Here is a 19,914-nt window from a genome sequence, read left to right on the forward strand (position 1 = left end):
GCCGCAGGGTCCCAGGCCGGGCGCCATCACGCGGAGGGGCGGCCGGCGGCGGGGGGGGGCGGCCCCGACCCGCCCCGCAGGCGGCAGCCGGGCTGGTCCCGCCCCGCCCGGCCCCGCACCGCCGGGGGCCGCGCCGTGTGCCGCCGCGGGCGCCGCCGCCGCTGAACGTGTGAGGGGCGGGCGGCGCGGCCCGAGCGGCGGAGCAGAGCGCCGGCAGCGCGGGGAGAGCGGGTCCATGGAGCACAACCACCTCCACCTCCACAACGGTTCCCTCCTGGCGCACCACCGCTATGGCTGCGGCTTGGGATACGCACCTGTCGTCTACTACAGCCTGCTGCTCTGCCTGGGGCTGCCGGGTGAGTGCCGCGCCCCGGCCCGCGGGGAGCCGGCGGGGACGGGGCGCCGTGCCCGGGCGCGGCTGCGGGGGGCCCGGCGGAGCTGCCGGCGGGGCGGTGCGGGGCGGCCGCGGGCAGCCGGAGGCGCCGGGAGCGCGTTCCCGGCTCACCGGGGGGCTCCCGCCGGCGTCTGAGGCAGCATCCCCGCTGCCCGGAGCCTTCCCTCTCGCCGGGGTCTGTCGCTGCCCGTCCTCGCACCGCCGCGGTCGCTTTCCCACCCGGATTCAGGCGCTCTGACTTTGAACTTGACATACAAAGTCTCAGCCTGTCGTGAAGTTCCTGCCATAATCGATCTGGCCATTTGAAGACAAAGCGGTACCGGGTCTGTCCCTTACCGATTGCGTGCCGGGCCGGCGGTAATCGAAAGTGTAGTTGTTGAGTTTTTCTGGTGCAAATCTCCACCTGGCTCCCTGGGGCAGGGCTGGCTTTAGGAGCAGCATGCCACCAGTAAGGAACTTGGCTGGGGAAGGAGCATGCTATCAGAAGGTTAGAAGATAGTTGCCTTACTCAGAAGCCTGTCCCCACAGCTGATGGAGCAGGACAGTATCTAGAAAGTCCAGTCTTGGAGTCAGCGCCCTGCAAGGGCAGTGGTAATGGTGACACTGAGATCCCTGAGTGCAGGTATAGGACTCAGAAGAAAGTCCCGTCTCACGGGCACCAGCCTCCAGACTGTACAACCCTCAGCGAAATTTCCTACTTAAAAAGGGGACAAAGACAATATAGAGATGCTAGGAATGAGAAAAGCAAGAGAGACCCCAAATGGGGAAGGGAAGGATGTTTCAGGCTCAGGTGTGAACACCTGTGAGGCACCATTGCCAGCATGCAGGTATCCACTGCTCGAAATGCACAGATGCCACACGAGCATCGAGCATCGCATCAGCATTACTGTCTCAGCCGAGATGGAGGGCTGAGCAGGTTCTTCCTCCTGGAGGGGGCTGTATGAGGCTGTCAGTGAGATGCCTTGGCACGCAGGACCGCAGTGAGCTGCTCGTGCGGCACTGCTTCTGCAGTTACGGACTGGGTTTCAGCAGGCAGAGCTGCCATCCCCGTGCAGCCTGAGCAGGCAAACATCATGGCATGCTCCCCAGCTTAACACCTCCAGCCTCAGAGTAACTTACAGCGATTCCAAGGACAGGCAGAATGAGCCAGGGAAAAGTTAGAGCAATCTGATGCACCAAGGTGAATTGGTATTTTAAGGGTACAGTACAAGAGAGTTGTATCTCTCTACAACTACACATTTAAAGTGCCATGTAAAATGGCAAGCAGCAATGATAGCTAATAGTCTACAATTTCTAGATGTTTTGTTCACCTTAATTCCTTCTTCAAGCAATTAATTAATAGAAAAATTTTTAATCAGACATGAAGAGAAGCCTGCCTCTGAACAGCACACATGCAATTACTGCTCTGCATATGAATTGATGGTCTTTGTGTTGGTTTTGCTATTTTTTTTTTTCCTCCCTGGCTTATAATTAAAATTTGCAGATTGGCTAATATTTCAGACTAATAGTTCAGAGAACTGGAAAGTTAAGTCCTGTATTTACCCACAGAGGATGCAGGGCATAGGCAAGTGTCTGCTCCACAGCATTGATGAGCCTCAGCCCTGACCTGAAGAGACCCAGCCAGCACGGATGAGGAGCTAGTTTCCCCTTCATTAATTCCTTAGGGGCTGCTTAGATCCACACAGTAATAACAAGCTCTGATTTCAATACTTGTCCCTTAAGAACTGACCAAGACCCTCTCAAGATTAGCAGGTGAAGAAGTTGTTACGAAGCAGTCTGTGGCTAAGCTTGCCTTTGTATGTCTCTGAAATGGGAGGAAAGTCTTACGTGCACAGACAAGAAAAATCCCTTAATGAGTGCTCTGTACATACTTGCACCAGCTCCCTAAGGATACTACATTGTAATTACAGATCTAATGCTGTCATTCTAAGAACATGGTTAAATTTGGTGCACAATCCAAATTAGCAATGGTGACATGCATTTCTCAAGGAATCAGACATGGGTTGATTAGAGCAGTGGCACCAGTGATGGGGCTTAACAGAACTAGCCAAAGGATTTGGCAGTGCAACACTGCTGAGTTTAGTGGGCTTACATCAGCTATGAATGTGTCAGCTTCTTCAGTGCACGTTATCTGAGGATAACATTAGCACTGACACCTGAAAACACTGCACATGTACAGTATGCTGAGTAAATGCACAGTATGCTGAGTGCATGAGAAATTCATGATTCTCACCTTGATACTGCACATAGATGAGAACAAGTTGGCTGTGTTTAGGGGAAGACTCACATGGACAGGCTTTGCTGAGGATGTGGTAGCAGCAGGGCTAAAAAGAGCTTTTCATGTTTTAATTTGAAGCTGCTCTTCAGTTTTCTAACGTTAGAAAACTGTAAAGGTAGCACATGTACTACCTGTCAGAAAAAGAACCCTGAAGTCTGTGGGATCTGAGTAATGAGCTTTCAACAGTGACAAGAATTTCAGAGAAACACTGTCTAGGATCTGTCCTCGAATACAGCGCTAGTGCTGTGTTTTGCTGAAACAGAAATGGTTAACTCCTTGCCACAAATCTTGGAAAAAGACTGATAAGAAACGAGTTAACTGTTTCTACTTTTCTTGCTCATGTCTAAAGGAAATTTCACTAACTCAACAACTCCACTTTGAGGCCAAGCAATGCCAGGCCTGACTGTGTATTCAGAGAAAGCATCTTTCCCCCTCCCCAGTGTATCCCAGGCATCTCAGCAGATCCTGTTCTCAGCAGTGGCTTTTCCTCCCTGTTCAACCAGGCACCAGAAAGTCTGAAAAAGGCAGACACAAGAGAGGGCAAAGTGAGCTCCCTTGACCCCTGCTCTGGCAGTAGCACCTAGAGGCAAGTGCCAGGTCATGCCCTGCAAAGAGGGGCAGCCACAAGGCACCACCGCATGCCGACCCTGCTGCTGCAGGCACCGCGTGCTGAGGTGGCTCCAACTCTGCCAGAGGTGATTGCGCCTTCAGATCAGCTGGGATGGAAGGTTTGTTCTTCTCCTTCTAAGCAGAGGCTGGCAAGACAGAGGCTGTTTTCCGAAGCTTGTTTTGAGGGCAAATGTGCAAAGGTGTCCCACGAGTGCACAGTCCTGCTGCTGGGAGCAGGGATGCTGCAGGAGCGGGCTGTGTGGGATAGGGAGAAACTGCCAGTGCAAGGGTGGTGAGCCAAGCGAGGCAGAAGTCCTGGAAATGGGGTCATACTCCCATTTAGAGGGGGGGGAATTAGCGTTTACAGAGCCATTCTGCAGCCCCTGCTTTACCATCCCTGCACTCCCCCCTGTCTGTCTGTTGGAGAGGACTTTGAAGCACCTCCAGTTAGTCGGGAGGCAAGAGAGGGGCTGCAGGAAGGCTTAACGGAAGCGTTTCTTGCTTTATTGAGAGAAGATGCCAGAGAAGAGGTGTTGTTGGATGTGGGGGAGGGAAGAAATGGCTCTGATTCAATCCAGGAGTGGGCTGGTAAGGTGAGGAAGCAAAGAGCAACAGGTACCAACTCTCAGTCCATCCCTAGGCCAGCAAGAGTTGCACAAACCAGCTACACCGAAGAGCTCCTGCTATGGCAGTGCCACCAAATGTGGCCAGGAAGGTCAGGCAGAGAAGCAGCAGTGCTCACTGCAGATACCTGGCTTTGACCTTGATTCCTGCTTCATTAGAAGGTGCAGCAGCCACTGAGTTGTCTTGCACGCAGTCACCTTCCCAGCCACGGGTATAGCATATTGCTGCTGAAAGGACAAAGTGGCAGTGTTTCCTAGACTGGGGCCCAGCCTGACCTGGGCTTCCAGGGGTCTCCTCCTGACAGTGTGGAGAGGCAGAGTAAAATCTGGCTTTCTTCCTGCATGATTGCTGCTTCCTCTTTGCTCTCTGGTCAGTCGCCTTCCCGGGGAGCAACTTGGCTTCAGGGGTCATCACATCCCACTGAAACAAAGTACAGGCACATAGGCAGCACCCTTACAGCATCCCCAGGAGGTAACAGACTCACACTCCAGGGAGGTGCCACTCCGAACTTTGAGAGCCTAGTCCACAAATGTTTCTTTTCTTCATGCTTTAGGCTTCTGCTTAAAGCTGATCACACTGATCTAAATGCAGATTCGGAACTTTGCAAGCTTGGGAAAGCAGCCTGGACACACTTGGGTGCTCCCAGCTGGAGGGCGCGAACAGGTAGCTTTCCTGCCAGACCTGCTGCTGAACAAGGTGTCACGGAGATGGGGACAAGCCAGGTCATTCAAAGCCCAGCCACGCAGAGTGCGCTCAGCGGGCTCTGTGCAGAGGGAGAGAAGCTGTAGTCCTGACCCAGAGGAACGTGTAAGCTCAGCAGGGGTGCCTAGCCTTTTTCGCACACTGTCAAGAAAGAGCTACAAGTTATGGACCTTTCCCTAACAGATGGCAGACTGGCTGTCCTTGCACAACAAGCCAGATGCTTTCTAGGGTGTTGGATTGACATGCAAGTGTATAGCAGTTGCACTGCACCCATGCAAACTGCAATACAGTCACAGTCAAGGTGAAATGATGGAGAACCAGCCCTTCTGGAGACTTCTCCCCATATGCAGCTTGGAATAAGGAGGCTACTGGGGAGGTACGCAAGCCAGGGTCATCGTCCTGGCAAGGCAGGTACTGCCGGTGTGCTGTGGGCTGAGCACCCCTGATCTGAGACACCATCACCACCATGAAACAGCCCCGCTGTGCTCCCTCTGCTCCCTGGCGGTGCAGGGGGAACGAGACCTGAAGAGCATCACCATCTCTGTGCTTACAGCTGCGACCTAGTTAGTACGATGAGTAGGAAGGGGGACAGTTAGCAATGTTTGTTGATGACTCACATGGCATGTAATACCCAGTAAATACCAAAGCAAGCAGAAGGTAGGTGTACATACAGCAGTACACAAGTGTGTATGACCTGTTTTGGATTCCTGCTGTCTACTGCCTAGTATATTCTTCTGCAATCACAGTACAGGCTTCTGATTAAAGAGAGCATTTCCAACACCTGAATAAATAGCCTTTCTCATAACAGCACACTTGAACAATAGAAGTGCTAAAGGAAGATCTGAAAATATGAGTGGGAGAATTGTTACATGCAGTTATGACCTTGAAAAAACAGCACTCTTCAGCTGTCACTCATTAGGTAGAGTTCACACAATGAATAATAACTGAACCCTCCTGAGGCCTGATTCAGCCCCCCTTTTATTCAAAGACCATGCTTTCTCTGACTTAAAATCTGAATTGCACACAAAACCAGTACATTGCATCCTTCTAAAGGAGGACAAATAAATTGGCAGAACTTTAGCTCAGCTATCAGAGCAACCAAAGGGCACTGCAGTACACTACAGTAGCACTACAGGACAGTGTGGAACAAAACTGCTGCTGACATGCTTAAAATTAGTCACTTCCTATTGTAAAATGAGTGCTTTTTCTTTAAGGAAAGAAGAATCATTATAAAAAAGAATTGATTCATTACAGCGTTCCTGCAGAGAACCAGTGACAGCAAGATGCAGACGGGAGCGGTTTAGTTTGGTCAGTACATCTGGAGGCTGTGACCACCAAACCCTTGCAGCCTGAAGGGCAGCGTGTGGCTGAATCCATGCTAACGCAGAAAAGGACTTGATTGTGCATCTCTGAATGCCACTACAGAGCACAACTGCTAACTTTGGTTTTCTTCTGCCACATCAGTAGGAAACAACACTGTCAGGGCTGTAATGATAACGAGGTGCAGTATCTGGGAGGCTCAGTAGACTATGAAGTGCACAACCTCGCATGGCAGGCTGCTGAAATGGATTGGGAAGGAAAAACTCCAAAGGAGATTTTTCCTTGAAATGACAAGGACACAAAAGAGAGAGCACAGCCAGTTTTCACGGTAGGTGGGTAATGCAGAGCCCCCAGTTGTTAAGAAGTCAAGCCATTCAGAAGCACTAGGCAGCCTAATATCCTGCTGTTCTTCATCCACCCCCTTACTTAGTTCTTTCCTCCTCCTCCTCTTTCTGCTCCCCTCCATAAAATGGGGGTGAATCAGCAGAAATGAGCCAGCAGGAGAAGGCCTTCATCCGCATACATCAAAACAATTTGCTGTAGGCAAACAAACAACATGAAGATGTCCTGACATGGTGCGTTCTCTGCTTTCACATGCCAAGTGCAAAGCAAGCCCTGGCCACAAAAGCATTCACCTTCTGTTTCAGGGGGCCTTTTTGAGGCTTTAATCGCTTTTCCCATTAACTTTGAGACACCAGAAAAGGAAACAAAACCAAAATGAACCCCCTGAGCATGGGAGACCTTGCACGCAATTCTGTTTTAATTCTGCAGAATAAAGATACGTACATAGGTAAGGATCCTAAACCACAGTGGCTGGAGCTCTGCTGGTGCCATTCTGGGGGTAACCTGATGGGAGAAGATGGTGTTGGGTTGCCCCCCCAGGACACCAGTATGGTTGTGCAGAAGAAATGAAGTAGAGGCAACCAAGTAGGACCAGAATTAGTGGTAAAGAAAATGACCAAAAGGAATTGTATCCCTTTATCCATAGAAAGAGAGAAGTCTGCCTATTGAAAGACCGAACACATCTTTTTCACTGAAATTGTTCTCTTCTACCACCTGAAACGGAGAATCTCTGGAATGTACAGTCATTTAACTTCTCCATTTTTTCAATCACATGGTATATTGACTACGTGGATAGGTGCACTAGAAGTCACTTTTTTCCAGACAAATTACCTGTCAGTCAGACAGGTTACATCAGACTAGGATATTTCAGAAACATTTGTTCATTCCAGGTGTGTTTTCTTCAATGTCCAGACTAGCACACCAAAGAGTGATATATCTAGTGTGGATGCAGTATATTCTCCATGGGGGAAATAAAGCCAAAATGAGATGGTTTTACATAGTCTGTAATTTCCTGCGTATTGTATAAACTTGGCATAGTCTCTGAGAAAGCTTGGCCATGGGGTTTGCAAGCATGAGCTCCTATTGCATTAGCTAATGCTTTAGGAAGACATAAAGACTTTGTTTTTTTAGCAAAACCACAATCAAAGGTAAAATTCTTTTAATTATTCATGCTCAGTAAAGAATTCATGCCAGTGCCCTTATGAAATCACATCCTCCCTCCATCCTAGTCATCCCATCAAATACCTTTGGCACCTGCCTCAGCGCTTTGGCATTTGGTATCAAAAGAGTAGAATGGTTTTGTCATCCTCAAGCTCAAGTTACTCAGCTTGAGACCTCTTAAACTTCACTGACAGCCCACAGTTAGAAGCCACAGACACCTGCCAAATGAGATACCCAAATTGCCTTGAAAATCTCTGTCTGTCCAGATACGTTGCATGAATAACCAAATTTCTTTTATGATTTCTGCATTATTCTACAGATTGCTTTTTCTCCTCCCAGCACCAATTTCCATTAGAAAGCTTTACTGCTCTGGTAGCAAGATGCGAGGCTAGCTTTTGAGATGTGAGTTTTAGACATTTTTATCTTTCTGTGGGTGCCCCTACGAAAGCCTTTGGGGTGGGGGAGAATATCTGAGTCATTAGAGGCCTTCTGCACTGTAGGCCCAGATCAGGAAAGGTGGATGAGGAGGGTGAAGACAGCAAGAGGAGAACCAGATCCCTGTTGCATTTACACGTTTGTCACCAGTAAGCATGTATTGGACCTCCCCGAGTCTTAGCCTAGTGTTCCTTCTTGGCCACTCTTGTATTGCAGAAATTGCCCTAATCTATAAAGACTAGGGAAAAAAGCCTACTCCAACAGTCTAGGAAATCCAGAACCAACGCAATGTAATTACACCTGTCTGCCAGACAAGCTACTGCACTTAAGCCTGAGTGGTTGGCAGGGCTCAAAGTGAATACCGGCCATTGGCGACTCCATGCCGTTACCGTGTCCATGCCCTCCAACAACAAGGAAGTGCTTTTGGCTGGATTAAAATCCTTCTCTGGCCTTCATGACCCACTGACAACTAATGCCAGCCATGGAGCAGAGTACCCCATTCACTGCAGCCTTCCTCAGAGCCACCTTAGCTAATAAATGATGTTAGTGAGAAAAACAGCCCCAGAGGCCAGATTTCATCGTCAGAATCTGGCCGCTGACACTAACTCTTTAATTCTCTTGTGACTTATAAGTGCAAGGCCATGCCGTGTTTTCTCTAGCAGTCACTAACCCGGTGTCTTGCATATTGACAGGGGTTGGGTTGTCCTGGGCAGCAGCCTGATCATCCTCTACATCCCAGGTTCACTTTCACCCTCAGAGCTGGCGTGGTCTGTCCCTGTGCATGGGATTTCTAAGCACAAACCACATGAGAGCCTTCTTACAAAGTCTGAAACCTCCTCCAGTGGCAGTCCTGCATCCATGCCTGCCATAGTTTTTATGATGCTCATTTTTTGGCTTAGATCCCTCTCCATCCCCTGGGAGATGATGCAGGCACCAGTAGAAGGGGCTGACAGCTCTTCCCCTCTGAGGGTGAGTGGGTGCATGCCGTTCAGCAGTGCTCAGACAATTGAACAACAAATAAATCAATTTATTTTAAAAATCAATCCTCACAGGAACTCTCAGGAAAGGAAAAACTTGTTTTGCACTAATTATATTCTATAAAGCATCTCTTTACGCTTCACAATGGTTTAAGGAAGGATCTCGGGATACGATAATAAGAGAGGAACTAATTATGTTAGCCATGAGCAGGCACCATTCACAGAAGTTGTCCCCATCTGCTGTTGTATTGAGTTTGACGCATACTGGCTGTAAGAGGAAAACACAGAACTGCCCTATCGTCTTTCAGGGCAAACAGCATCCAGGGGTCATTTTAAAAGACCACATAACCAGCTATAGCCTACATCAGTAATAAATACATTTACGTTGCCACATCACTTAAAAAAAAAAAATAATTCCTGTTACATAGCTTCTATCAGAAATCAAGCATTGTCATCATCTTCTCCAGAGAGCTCCCACATGAAGTAAGGGCTGAATGCCATCCACATCTCTAATCTGGTAACTATTGGCAAATGACTGTGTTAGTGACCATGGTCAGATCTGGCTGCTGGCCACGGTACCCGTTTACATTTGAATACTGCCTTCTAGCTTAGAGGAAATCATCTATTCCCATCAAGCCAAAATGTTACTTTTTTTTCACTGTACATTTTTAGCATATTCTACTTACAGTCTCAGAGTTTCTAAATCTAAGAAAGGGGTGTTACTAACATATTTTCTAAAGCAATTTAAAATTTCCTGTTTGTAAACTGTCTCTCTCTGTGTCAGTCAAGTGACTAATGTAAGGCCTGCAGAGTAGTTTCATACATTGCACAATAATTTGTAGGGATCCTAGCAACAACTGTATTTGGTAAAAGGTGTCCATTATATTCAGTGACCTAATCTTTATCACGCTTGGTAAGCAACACTCATGGCTACTTCATTTAGGTAGTTTATGATGCTGAACTACACAGCGGGCCCTATTCCCAACGCAGCAGCGCTACCACTTGTGTTGTAAAGGCTATTTCACTGCACAGGCTGCTGCGTACGTGCAAAACGCTCCCAATAAAAAAACCCAAACCCAGAAACATGCCTATTTCTTCTTTAGACAGATACAATTGCTCTTACTTAATCTCACACACGGTGATAATAGTCAGCAGATGAGCTCTGTGAGTCTCCCGCAGAGGCCATGGTTAGACGCTATCTGAACTATGACTGTAATTGATGAAACAAGAAGCTGAGGAAAAAACTGTGCCCTTAGAGTCACGGGCACTGCTTTGAGGAGGCACAGAAGACTGCCCACACTCTGCAGGCAAGGCAGCATGCCTTTGGTACGGGAAGAAACCCAAGTCCACATGAGAACCAAGGTGACTCCTAAAGGATGATCCCGCTCAGATATGTAGGACCAATGGTATGCATTTCACTGATGCTTAGAGCTGATGAAGTCAGAGGAGATGTCAAAGGAGAGATGTAAGTGTCCCATGGCGAAGTCTGGCTGAGTTAGAAGGTTGCTGTATTTTGAGCAGAATGAATCAATGGTGTTTGGATGTCAGAGGCCTTCAGATGCTGTGTCTCAAAGGCATGTTCCTGACTGAACGGAAAGAATTGAGACTGCCATTTCTTGCAGTTGTTTCTCATCATCTGCCAGTGGCATCTCAGGGATTCAGCCAGCAAGTCCCTAATCAAGCCCTGGTTCTCAACCAGATATTTATAAATTCAGAATACTGCACTGCAGCAAGCATTGCTGGCATAAATTCCCATCTGTCATCCTCTAATCAACTCCCAGCACAGTGATCAATCTCTTTCAAATTCAGATGATCTTAACTACTTAGTATCTAGAAAAAATGCTTCAAGAAATGGGCAGTATACCATCCAGGACAATTTAGGGGCACTGACCTATCCAGCAGCTGTAGCTCCACATAAGTTACAGTAGACATATTTTTATATCTCCATCATAATCTCTGCCATAGTCCTCATCACTGACTACAATATTAGTGCAAAAATTAGGGTAAACAAGGTTAAAATTGTGGTCATAAATGCTCTTCCATCACCTTTCACCCGCAGTACGTAATTTTAGCCCACGGGAGAGCTTGTGAGGCACTGAGTAGGCACCCAGGAGTCACCGAGATGCTGGCACAAGGTCACAGTTTTTCACACAGAGCAGTGTTCCCACCCATTTCACTGAGCTTTACATAGTGTTTGAGGACACACCAAGGACCAAGTTAACACTGGCTAGGAAATTTGGTGAAAGACTGAGACTTATCCATACCTCATCTTCACTTTCCCTCTACAGCACGCAGCAGGAAAAATACTCCCAAAGTCTGTGCTAAGATACTGTCATACTGGCGATTTTCTGCTGCACCCCAGTATATATCTGGTTTCAGAAAGTAAATGGTATTACTATATTCCCTATCATCCAGCCAGAAAAAGCCCTAATGTGATCCCAGGGAAAGCAATTCAAATACAAGATACCATAACCCTTGCAGAAAAACTGGACAGAGTTTGCATGTACTTTGTCAGATCAATTTTCTAATCCGGCTCACCAAGCAAAGCTCGCTGGTGTTAGACAAGTAACTTGCATTTCAGTACATGCTGTTACTGCTGTTGCTGGCATCCTTGAGAAAGGTGAGGGGGGAGAGGGTACAGAGGAAAGGACTACTCACAAATCCGCTCCTTCAGGAAAATGGGTGTGAGGTCAGAACCAACAAGCAGGACCCCCACAGTGGGCAGAAGGGGTGGGGAGCGGGGCTGCTGTGCCTGGACGTGGCATGGCTTCAGCATCCCTGCAGAAGCTCCTCTGACAGTCAGGCAAGAGGTACCAACAATGTCCTCGGGCATCCCCCTTGCTGCACGTTGGCTCCAGCTGCTGCTGCTGGAGTGAGCCAAATCCAGAGGATTTAAAGAGATGAACAACCCCATGGGTCACATCCAATATCTGTGAAGTCGAGCCACTCAGCCTGGCTAGCCAAAACCAACAGTGGCTGCAGAGTCATGATAAACACTCCAGCTCGAGGATTTCCTTGACAGTACATCACTCACTGTACCTCTAGGGCTCATCAGCCCGCACAACAGAGGCATTTCGTAAGCAAGTAAGTGAAAATGACACAGCAGTTCTGACTATATCATCCCCTGTCTCCCACGTCTGCTCTGAGCTGAAATCAGTGCAGTTGCATTCATGTTAACAGAGGGCAGAATTGGGGAAAATTCCCCTGAAGGTTATTTGAGACAATACTGTTGGAAAGATCATGCTTTTTTTATATATGTAGGGAAGGAGTCAGTTGATTGTCATGTTTGGTTTAGTTTTGTTCCAAGATACAAAATTAATATATTAAGTTAATACAAAAATAGGTGACACTTATGAGGGCTATTACTCAAGATCATTCACTCTGCTGCAGTTCATTTCCCTGGTGGCAGAAATCTGCTCCCAGATAGCAGGCTTTGAAGGCATTTATGAAGGAGGAAGTTTTCTCCAGTGCCAAGAAAAAGAGTTTAAAAAAAAAAAGAGCATTTTCAGTTGTAGGACGTATGTCCTAGGTCACCGTTACCTCAACGTCAGCAACTTCCTTTCTCTCTGATTTAAAGGAATCCTTACAATTACTGTTGATTTGTTTTGGGAAATCCATCAAAGCTGGCAGAAATGTTTGAAGCACTGAATTCACAAGAAGAGGTGATTTATAGAACACTTATGAAAATGTCAAATACAAACATTTGGCAGTCTCTTGTACAGTAAACCAGATCTCTGATTTTTTAAGCACTACTTCAGGTACTCTAGCCAAGTGATAGAAATTTCTGATGGGAACAATCTTGTCTGTCTTCTTCCAGCCATACCACTATTAGGAATAGGATTTTTTTTTTTTTTTTTTCAATTCGAGACTACACAGTAGGTTCTAGTAAACATGAGCAAGTAGTTAAAGTTTGGCTGCACCTTAATGCTCCAGGAAGGCTCTCAAGGACTGCAAAGGCTGTTTGTATCCATGGTGGGGAGCACTGCCTGGCCAGGAAATTGTAGGACTGAGCCCTTCCTATAGCATCCCTTACAGCATGGTTCAAGCAGTCACTATAGTGTATCTTTAAGTTGAATCACAGCTTTAGAAGACTGAGGCAAACCAGACAGTGAAACAGCAGAGACAAGACACTTAAGCACTTCACCACAATATTATTTAACTGTCATGCAATACATCTAGGTGTGGTTTAGCTAGTGGGTCTGTATTGTGGCCAGAGAGTTGCAAATAGATGCTTTTTCAGGAAAGTAAGAGATGTTTACACTTGGACTGAATCAGAACATCCATCATACCTGATGTGACCAATAGGTTTTCCTTAAAGGCTCAGGTGTCTCACTTCAGAGGAAAAACACATTCCAGTTGAAGGACTTCTAAAGAGCAGCTCTGGATAAGCAAGCAGGTTGTTATGGAGCAGATCATTTCAGTGGCGGGAAGGGAGATCCTTCCCCAGAGCCCATCTGTAGGAGAGCAGATCAGACAGACACGACTGAGTTACAGGAGACTCATCCTGGGCAGAGCTGAAAACTTCGAATGCTGCAAAGCACCTCCAGCTCTCAGGAGGAGCTGAGCACATGTGTTTCCCTGGAAGTCCTTCTCTCATCTGGGATCCCACTCAGTCAAGAGAGGATTGCCTAATCCAGATAGCTTTGATTTCAGCTCTTTTTAGACGGAGTTCAAAACTAAAACAGGCAGGCATCACAAGCTGGGATGAGGAACAAAATGTCTCTCTCTAAAGTCCACCCCACCCTTCTCACTTGTGAAAAAATGAAAAAAAAAAAAAAAAAAAAAGGAATAAATAAGGGAGAGTGAGTGTGTGTGAGAGATTAAGTTCTTCCCCCTGCTCCCCCTGCCTCCCAGCACCCCCTGCTCAGGGTGCTGCTGCCGTGCTGCAGCAGCAGCAGGGCTGACCAGAGAGCAGCAACACAGCCAGGGCCATGACTACCTCTACATCTACTCTGAGGAGATAGCAAAGGGCTGCTGGACACCACCTAACCCTGTGTCTGGAGTGAAGGTCCCAACTTTCTGTCCCTCGTTCTGCTCTGCTAGGACACTGAAAGCCCGTGTGTCCCACAGCTGGGAGCCGGGCCACATGCCCCTTTCATTGCAACAGCTTCTCTGAGGGACCCAACTGCAGTGTTTTCGTTTTGGTTTCTTGAACTTTAATAAAGGCGGTCGTGTTGCCACGTGCTTGAACAGAGCTACGGCTCCAACCAAGCCAGTGCTCAGAAAAGCTAGTATTATGTCTTAATAGCCTGACTCTGTGTTTCTGTCTCCGCAGCAAACATCTTGACAGTCATCATCCTTTCCCAGCTCGTGGCTCGCAGGCAGAAGTCCTCCTATAACTATCTTCTAGCTCTAGCTGCTGCTGACATCCTGGTTCTCTTCTTCATCGTCTTTGTTGACTTCCTCATGGAAGACTTCATCTTAAACAAACAGATGCCTCAGGTACTGGACAAGATAATTGAGGTCTTGGAATTTTCTTCCATCCACACCTCCATTTGGATTACGGTTCCATTAACGATTGATAGGTATATAGCTGTGTGCCATCCGCTGAAGTATCACACAGTCTCCTACCCTGCTCGTACTCGAAAAGTCATTGTAAGTGTCTATATCACCTGCTTTTTGACCAGCATCCCTTACTACTGGTGGCCCAACATTTGGATTGAAGACTACATAAGCACATCAATGCATCACGTCCTCATCTGGATCCACTGCTTCACTGTTTACTTAGTGCCCTGCTCTATCTTCTTCATCCTGAATTCCATCATCGTCTACAAGCTGCGGCGAAAGAGTAATTTCCGACTGCGAGGGTACTCCACAGGGAAAACAACAGCCATTTTGTTTACTATAACTTCTATTTTTGCCATACTTTGGGCACCAAGAATAATCATGATATTGTATCACCTCTACGTATCACCTATAAACAACAGCTGGGTGGTACATATTGTGTCGGACATTGCCAATATGCTAGCACTGCTGAACACTGCAATTAATTTCTTCCTCTACTGTTTTATTAGCAAAAGATTTCGCACAATGGCAGCTGCCACTCTGAAAGCCTTCTTTAAGTGTCAGAAGCAACCTGTGCAATTCTATACAAACCATAACTTTTCCATAACAAGCAGCCCTTGGATTTCCCCAGCCAACTCTCACTGCATCAAAATGCTTGTTTACCAGTATGATAAGAATGGAAAGCCTATAAAAATATCACCATGAAAAGGTCAATAGTTGGAGTTTCTAGGTGCAAGTTCTTTTCAAGTGGTTACATCTTCAGGATGTAATTTGCTGAAATGGCTGTTTTGAAGAGTGGTCATTTGATTTCATTTCCATGGGAGACCGAGCGCAGATCAGACTGTTAGGAGGGAACAGGAGTACTTGATTTTAGGAGCAAAAGTGAGAAGGCAAACGCCTCCGTCTCTTACGTAGCATTTTGAATATGCTTCAGAGTTCAAGTCTTAGTGTTCAGTTGCACTCAAATGTTTTGCATCCCAGCACCAAGTGCAGTCCAAAGTCATTGGACGGGGGAAGCCACAACAGTGTTTAATTACAACCTTTTAAAACGCAACAAAACCTTACTTGACCATGCAGTTCACTAGCAACAGAGCAAACGGATGCTTTTCTGTACTGTGGAAGGTGCCATTTCTGGTGTGTGCACTTGCCAAAAATGATGTGTTGCTTCTGACATGAAATAGCCCCACACACAGTCTTGCTGTCAAGACCTCATTGCAGGAGGCAGCCTGCGAGACACAAACTGTGACAAGCCCTTTTTGGCTCATTTGAACAAGGCTCAAGGACCGATGTAATACCTGTTGCAGCCTTGGCACGGAAAGTTATGCTGCAAGCTGCCAATATTCATGTGTTTTAAGTTGTTATTTAAGAATGCGACCAGGACAGGGGAGCTCAAGGGAGGGAGGGAGGTTTCTAGAGCCAAGAACAAATGCAGCATCTTTTCTCAGCTATTTCAGTTATGGTGTCTAAAGACTTTCAAGTGTGAGGCCAAGTCCTGCCTAATGCAGAGCTCCCGCGGAAGCTGCTTCTGTGAGGACTGAAGTGGACACAGCCTTCAGGTTCCTTCTTAATAAAGATTCTCAGTTATCCCCCTTGTTCAGGCCTTTAGGGATTAGCATATAAAAACCTCAACATAAGATTTTCTCCTGACAGATTATGCCATCCTATTACAGATTTTCCATTTAATTGTTTAAAAAACTATTTCTGAAAGAAATCCATTAAATACCCGACAGCAGTAAAAACATAGATCAGCCTGGACTAAAGCTTTTGAACATTTACCTTATTTAAAGCAGCTTAACTTCTCTTCCTTCACACTCAAAAACCAGCATCCCAACAATGCTGAGTGTAGAAAACGAGGAGGAAAGAGATTTATAGGAAGGCTGAAAATGCATTTCTTTTAATTTCTTTCCTTTTCAGATCTTGGCATGTGGTCTCTCAGAGCCACGTACCACAACCTTTTTACTTCTGTATTGGGCACTTAATGCAGCGTTACTGAGCGTGAGAGCAGACTTTCTTGCATGAACACAAGCACAATGTGGTCAGTGGACACAGCAGCTTCTCAGTAACTGCGAATAAGAAGTAGTCTGGTGCTAGCACTGTGTTGGTGCCTGTGCCCATCTCCACTACCAGCGGGGAGCTTGTGCTGCATCAGGGACTAACACAACGAGGTCCTCGGAGAAGGGATCCAGTCAATCCCACTTTGGTGAGATCTGAGGGCTGAAAGCATCTCTCAAACCCATGGATGGCTCAGCTCTGGTACATTTCCCCAAAGAAACACCAAGTCTGCAAAAGTCCTGCTAAGGACAACAGCCTGGTTCCCTTCTGCCACAAAAGTTGCAACTGCACACCAACTCGTACTGGTGTCCTGCAAAAGCAAAACCCACGCCAGACCTGAGCATGCCTTCCCCAGGAGGGAATGGCAGCAGGAGGCACAAGCCATGAAGACCGGGACCCCAGGCAAAAGCTGGCTCGTGCGTGGAGGGGCTTTCTCAGGAGAGATCGCGGCTACTCAGGTTGGTCAGGGGCACAGAGACGGGATGCCCACACCTCGGGGAGCACACACCACCCAGTCCTCTCCCGCTGGCAGAGCAATGGGAAGAGTGGCACAGCAGTGCTCTGCAGGGTGCTGGAGCACCCCAGGGACCACGCTGGTTAGAGCAAGGAGAGAGGCACGTCTGGGGAATGGGGGAGCTGAGAGCAAAAGCTGACCCTTCCCACCTCACCGACCAAGGGGATGCTGCCCACCGAAATCTCTCCAGGTTCAAAGGGCAAATGAGGAGCCCCCTCATCCTGTAGGCTGTTTGTCCCCGTGATCTCAACAAAGCTTCATGCTTACTTGCAATAATAAAGTGTAAGAGGGATGCTCAGCCTTGCTGTGTTTGTCACGGCAAGGTTAAAATTACTGCTCCCTTTACCAATTTTACAGAAATTCGGTTTTGTGGCCATGTCTTCTACCCTCCTCTCAGAAACCTCTCTCTGGTCTTTGTCAGTTGATAGTAACCAAAGTTACCTTATGAAAAAGGTACTGTATGTTTCATTTTGGGAAAATACTGTATTTATAACTTATTTTTATTCTAAATTTGTTATGAGGAATGCTTGTGAGTTACACGTGAATGAGTCTAAAGTGCAATATCTATATAGATAAGTGGTTCATTTTTGAGAATGTATCTACTGAAAAAAACTATTTATACAAGAAATTCACTATTCTATTTAATATAATAGTAACCTTACAGAAAATAGTGAATGTTTAGGGCTTTTATTTATTAAAAAATTTCAATTAAGTGCATGGCATATGCTGCCATTCACATGGTGTGATTTATCAGTTTTTGTAACATAATGCTTATCCTGCAAACTAGCAGTGTCATCTGATTTTTCCTGTCCTGATGATGTATTTTTGTAAATTACCATATTTAAAACCAAAATCTTTCTGTGTGAATATTTTATTTCCCACTAAAAATAACCCATTAAATTGTTGTAACTTCATTTGAAAAAACTCGCAACCCTTTTCCATATCATTTTAGAAATGACAAGGTGCAATTTTCATGTACGGTGGATTGATCATTTCATTTCTGATAATTTAGGGCTTTAAGAGCTTACTTCCAAAGCCCCTTGAAGTCAAAGGGGAGGTTTCTTGTGGGTTTTGTAGTTGGTTTTTCCAATCCCCATCAATTTAGGAGAGCTTTGGGTGAAGCTGTATCTTGTTAACAGGTATTTGAAGCCTTCTTAGAGTCCAGTTTGGATAATAAAGCCTTGACTTTTTAGTCTGCCATATGGGAGCTGCTGTTGATAATACTTGCCTTATTTTTGGTTGTGTGAAGCATCTTGCAATGACTGTTGCTAACTAGCCAATGTCTTGCTGTATTATTCGTACCTCCTATTTTTCCAATAGTAAAAACTTAACCAAGCACATATAGTGTCATTATTTAGAGAAAAAGTACCCTGGAGACAAAACCATCTTTGTTGTGGAGATGGTCTTTTGTACTCTATTTAATTTCTATTTCAAATATCTACAATTAGAAGAAATAAGCTGTGAATGGACAGTTTTACAACTACTTATAGGTATATGTCCTTGAAGACCACAGCTAGGAACAAAATACTTTTTAGATGAGTTGCTGGTATATAAAATTATGGGACCTATCACCTATTTAAATTGTGAATATTGATATTTTCATAAGTAGACAATATATTGTGTTTGACAAACTTGTTTGTATTATAATAAATTATGAGATGGTGCATAACTTACTGCTGTGTTTGGAGCTATTATTTTATTTACAGATTCTTATTATATACTTTTGAATTATAGGTAATTATGATATACTAAAAATGAGACCAGTCCTTGGCAACCATTGCTCAGTAAAACATGGCCTTGGATTATGGGTGTTCATTCATTTGTTGAAAAAAAAAAATCTGAAATATAAGATGTATAAATTATTACTGGCCCAGATCTTCATTTTGAACCACAGTTCCAGCTGCTGTAAGTTAAGTTTAGCTGTTAAGGTCAATAAATCCCAATCCCCAACACCAGTGGAAAGTTGGACCCGAGACTGTTGACACCTGTCCAGATGAGGTGTGATGCCAGAAAATCAGGCTGATGCCCCTGTTCATGGCAAGTGAGGAGATAGCCAGACAGTCAGGCCCAGGAGAGAAAAACATGTAACCCTAATTCCCACCGTCAATCAATGACAATTAACGGCATAAGCTTCCCTGCAAATAGGCTGTATTCAGTTACAGGATCTGGGCAAATGGGAGAAATGGCAGTTCGATTCAAATTGGAGAACAAAATGGGGCATTAACAAGGAAATCCTCCCAGCCCACTCTCCCTGTGCGTACACAGGGTCTGCGTGTTTTCGTCTGGTCTCCTTCCATCTTTGCAAGTCATCCCATTTTGCGATGGGCATCCAGAGCCCCTGCTCCATCAGCTGGTGATCCCAAACATTTTGGATTTCATATGTTCCTGTAGGATATTTCAGATTGTTGCAGAGATAAGGATCCTTCATGAAACACCACACTTACAGATGTGTATATTGTTAAATATATGAACATGATAAATGTATTATACCTGTTGCCAGAATTAGAAAGTGAAAAAAAAAAGAAATACGATGAGAAAATACAAAATAGTAGAGATAGAAAGTGGATTTAGGACTTCAGGGGACTGCATGTGGAGGAAGCCCAACATTTCTTTGAATGAAAAATACTAACGCTATGCAGAATTCATACCCTGTCAAATGTAAAACTTCGTGGGATCAAGCTCCTAGTTTCTCTGGAGAAGTAACAGAACATTAAAAGTATATTAAAAAAAAATATATTAAAACTAAGCAGAGAGTGGAATAGAGGTGGAACTGATCAGAAAAGTCCAGTGTCTCAGAGATCAAGAAGTGTAGGGTTAAATGCACGGAGGAGAGGACGATCCAGGTAATGCCAGACTCACTTGTCAGATCTCCCTGCTGTGAAAGGATTGGGAAAAGATTTTAAAGGACAGAATCAAAGAGACGAGTCGGGGGAAAGGGGCACTGCTGAAAGGGGCAGTGTCAGATTTGATGGAGTTTATCAGAGTTGCTCCTTACAGAGGG

At 45.9% G+C, this 19,914-nt stretch overlaps 1 protein-coding gene across 1 annotated transcript; it reads left to right on the forward strand.

Moving 5' to 3' along the window:
- The first annotated feature begins 193 nt into the window (after positions 1-193).
- On the forward strand, positions 194-18,572 carry GPR139 (G protein-coupled receptor 139). Its single transcript, XM_042798962.1, has 2 exons — positions 194-356; positions 14,118-18,572. The coding sequence occupies exons 1-2, from the start codon at positions 236-238 to the stop codon at positions 15,050-15,052; spliced, it is 1,056 nt and encodes a 351-aa protein (XP_042654896.1). The 5' UTR covers positions 194-235; the 3' UTR covers positions 15,053-18,572.
- Positions 18,573-19,914: the final 1,342 nt, after the last annotated feature.

The sequence above is a fragment of the Tyto alba genome, unplaced genomic scaffold (assembly GCF_018691265.1).
Source record: "Tyto alba isolate M040663 unplaced genomic scaffold, T.alba_DEE_v4.0 Super-Scaffold_28, whole genome shotgun sequence".
Classification (NCBI taxonomy): domain Eukaryota; kingdom Metazoa; phylum Chordata; class Aves; order Strigiformes; family Tytonidae; genus Tyto; species Tyto alba.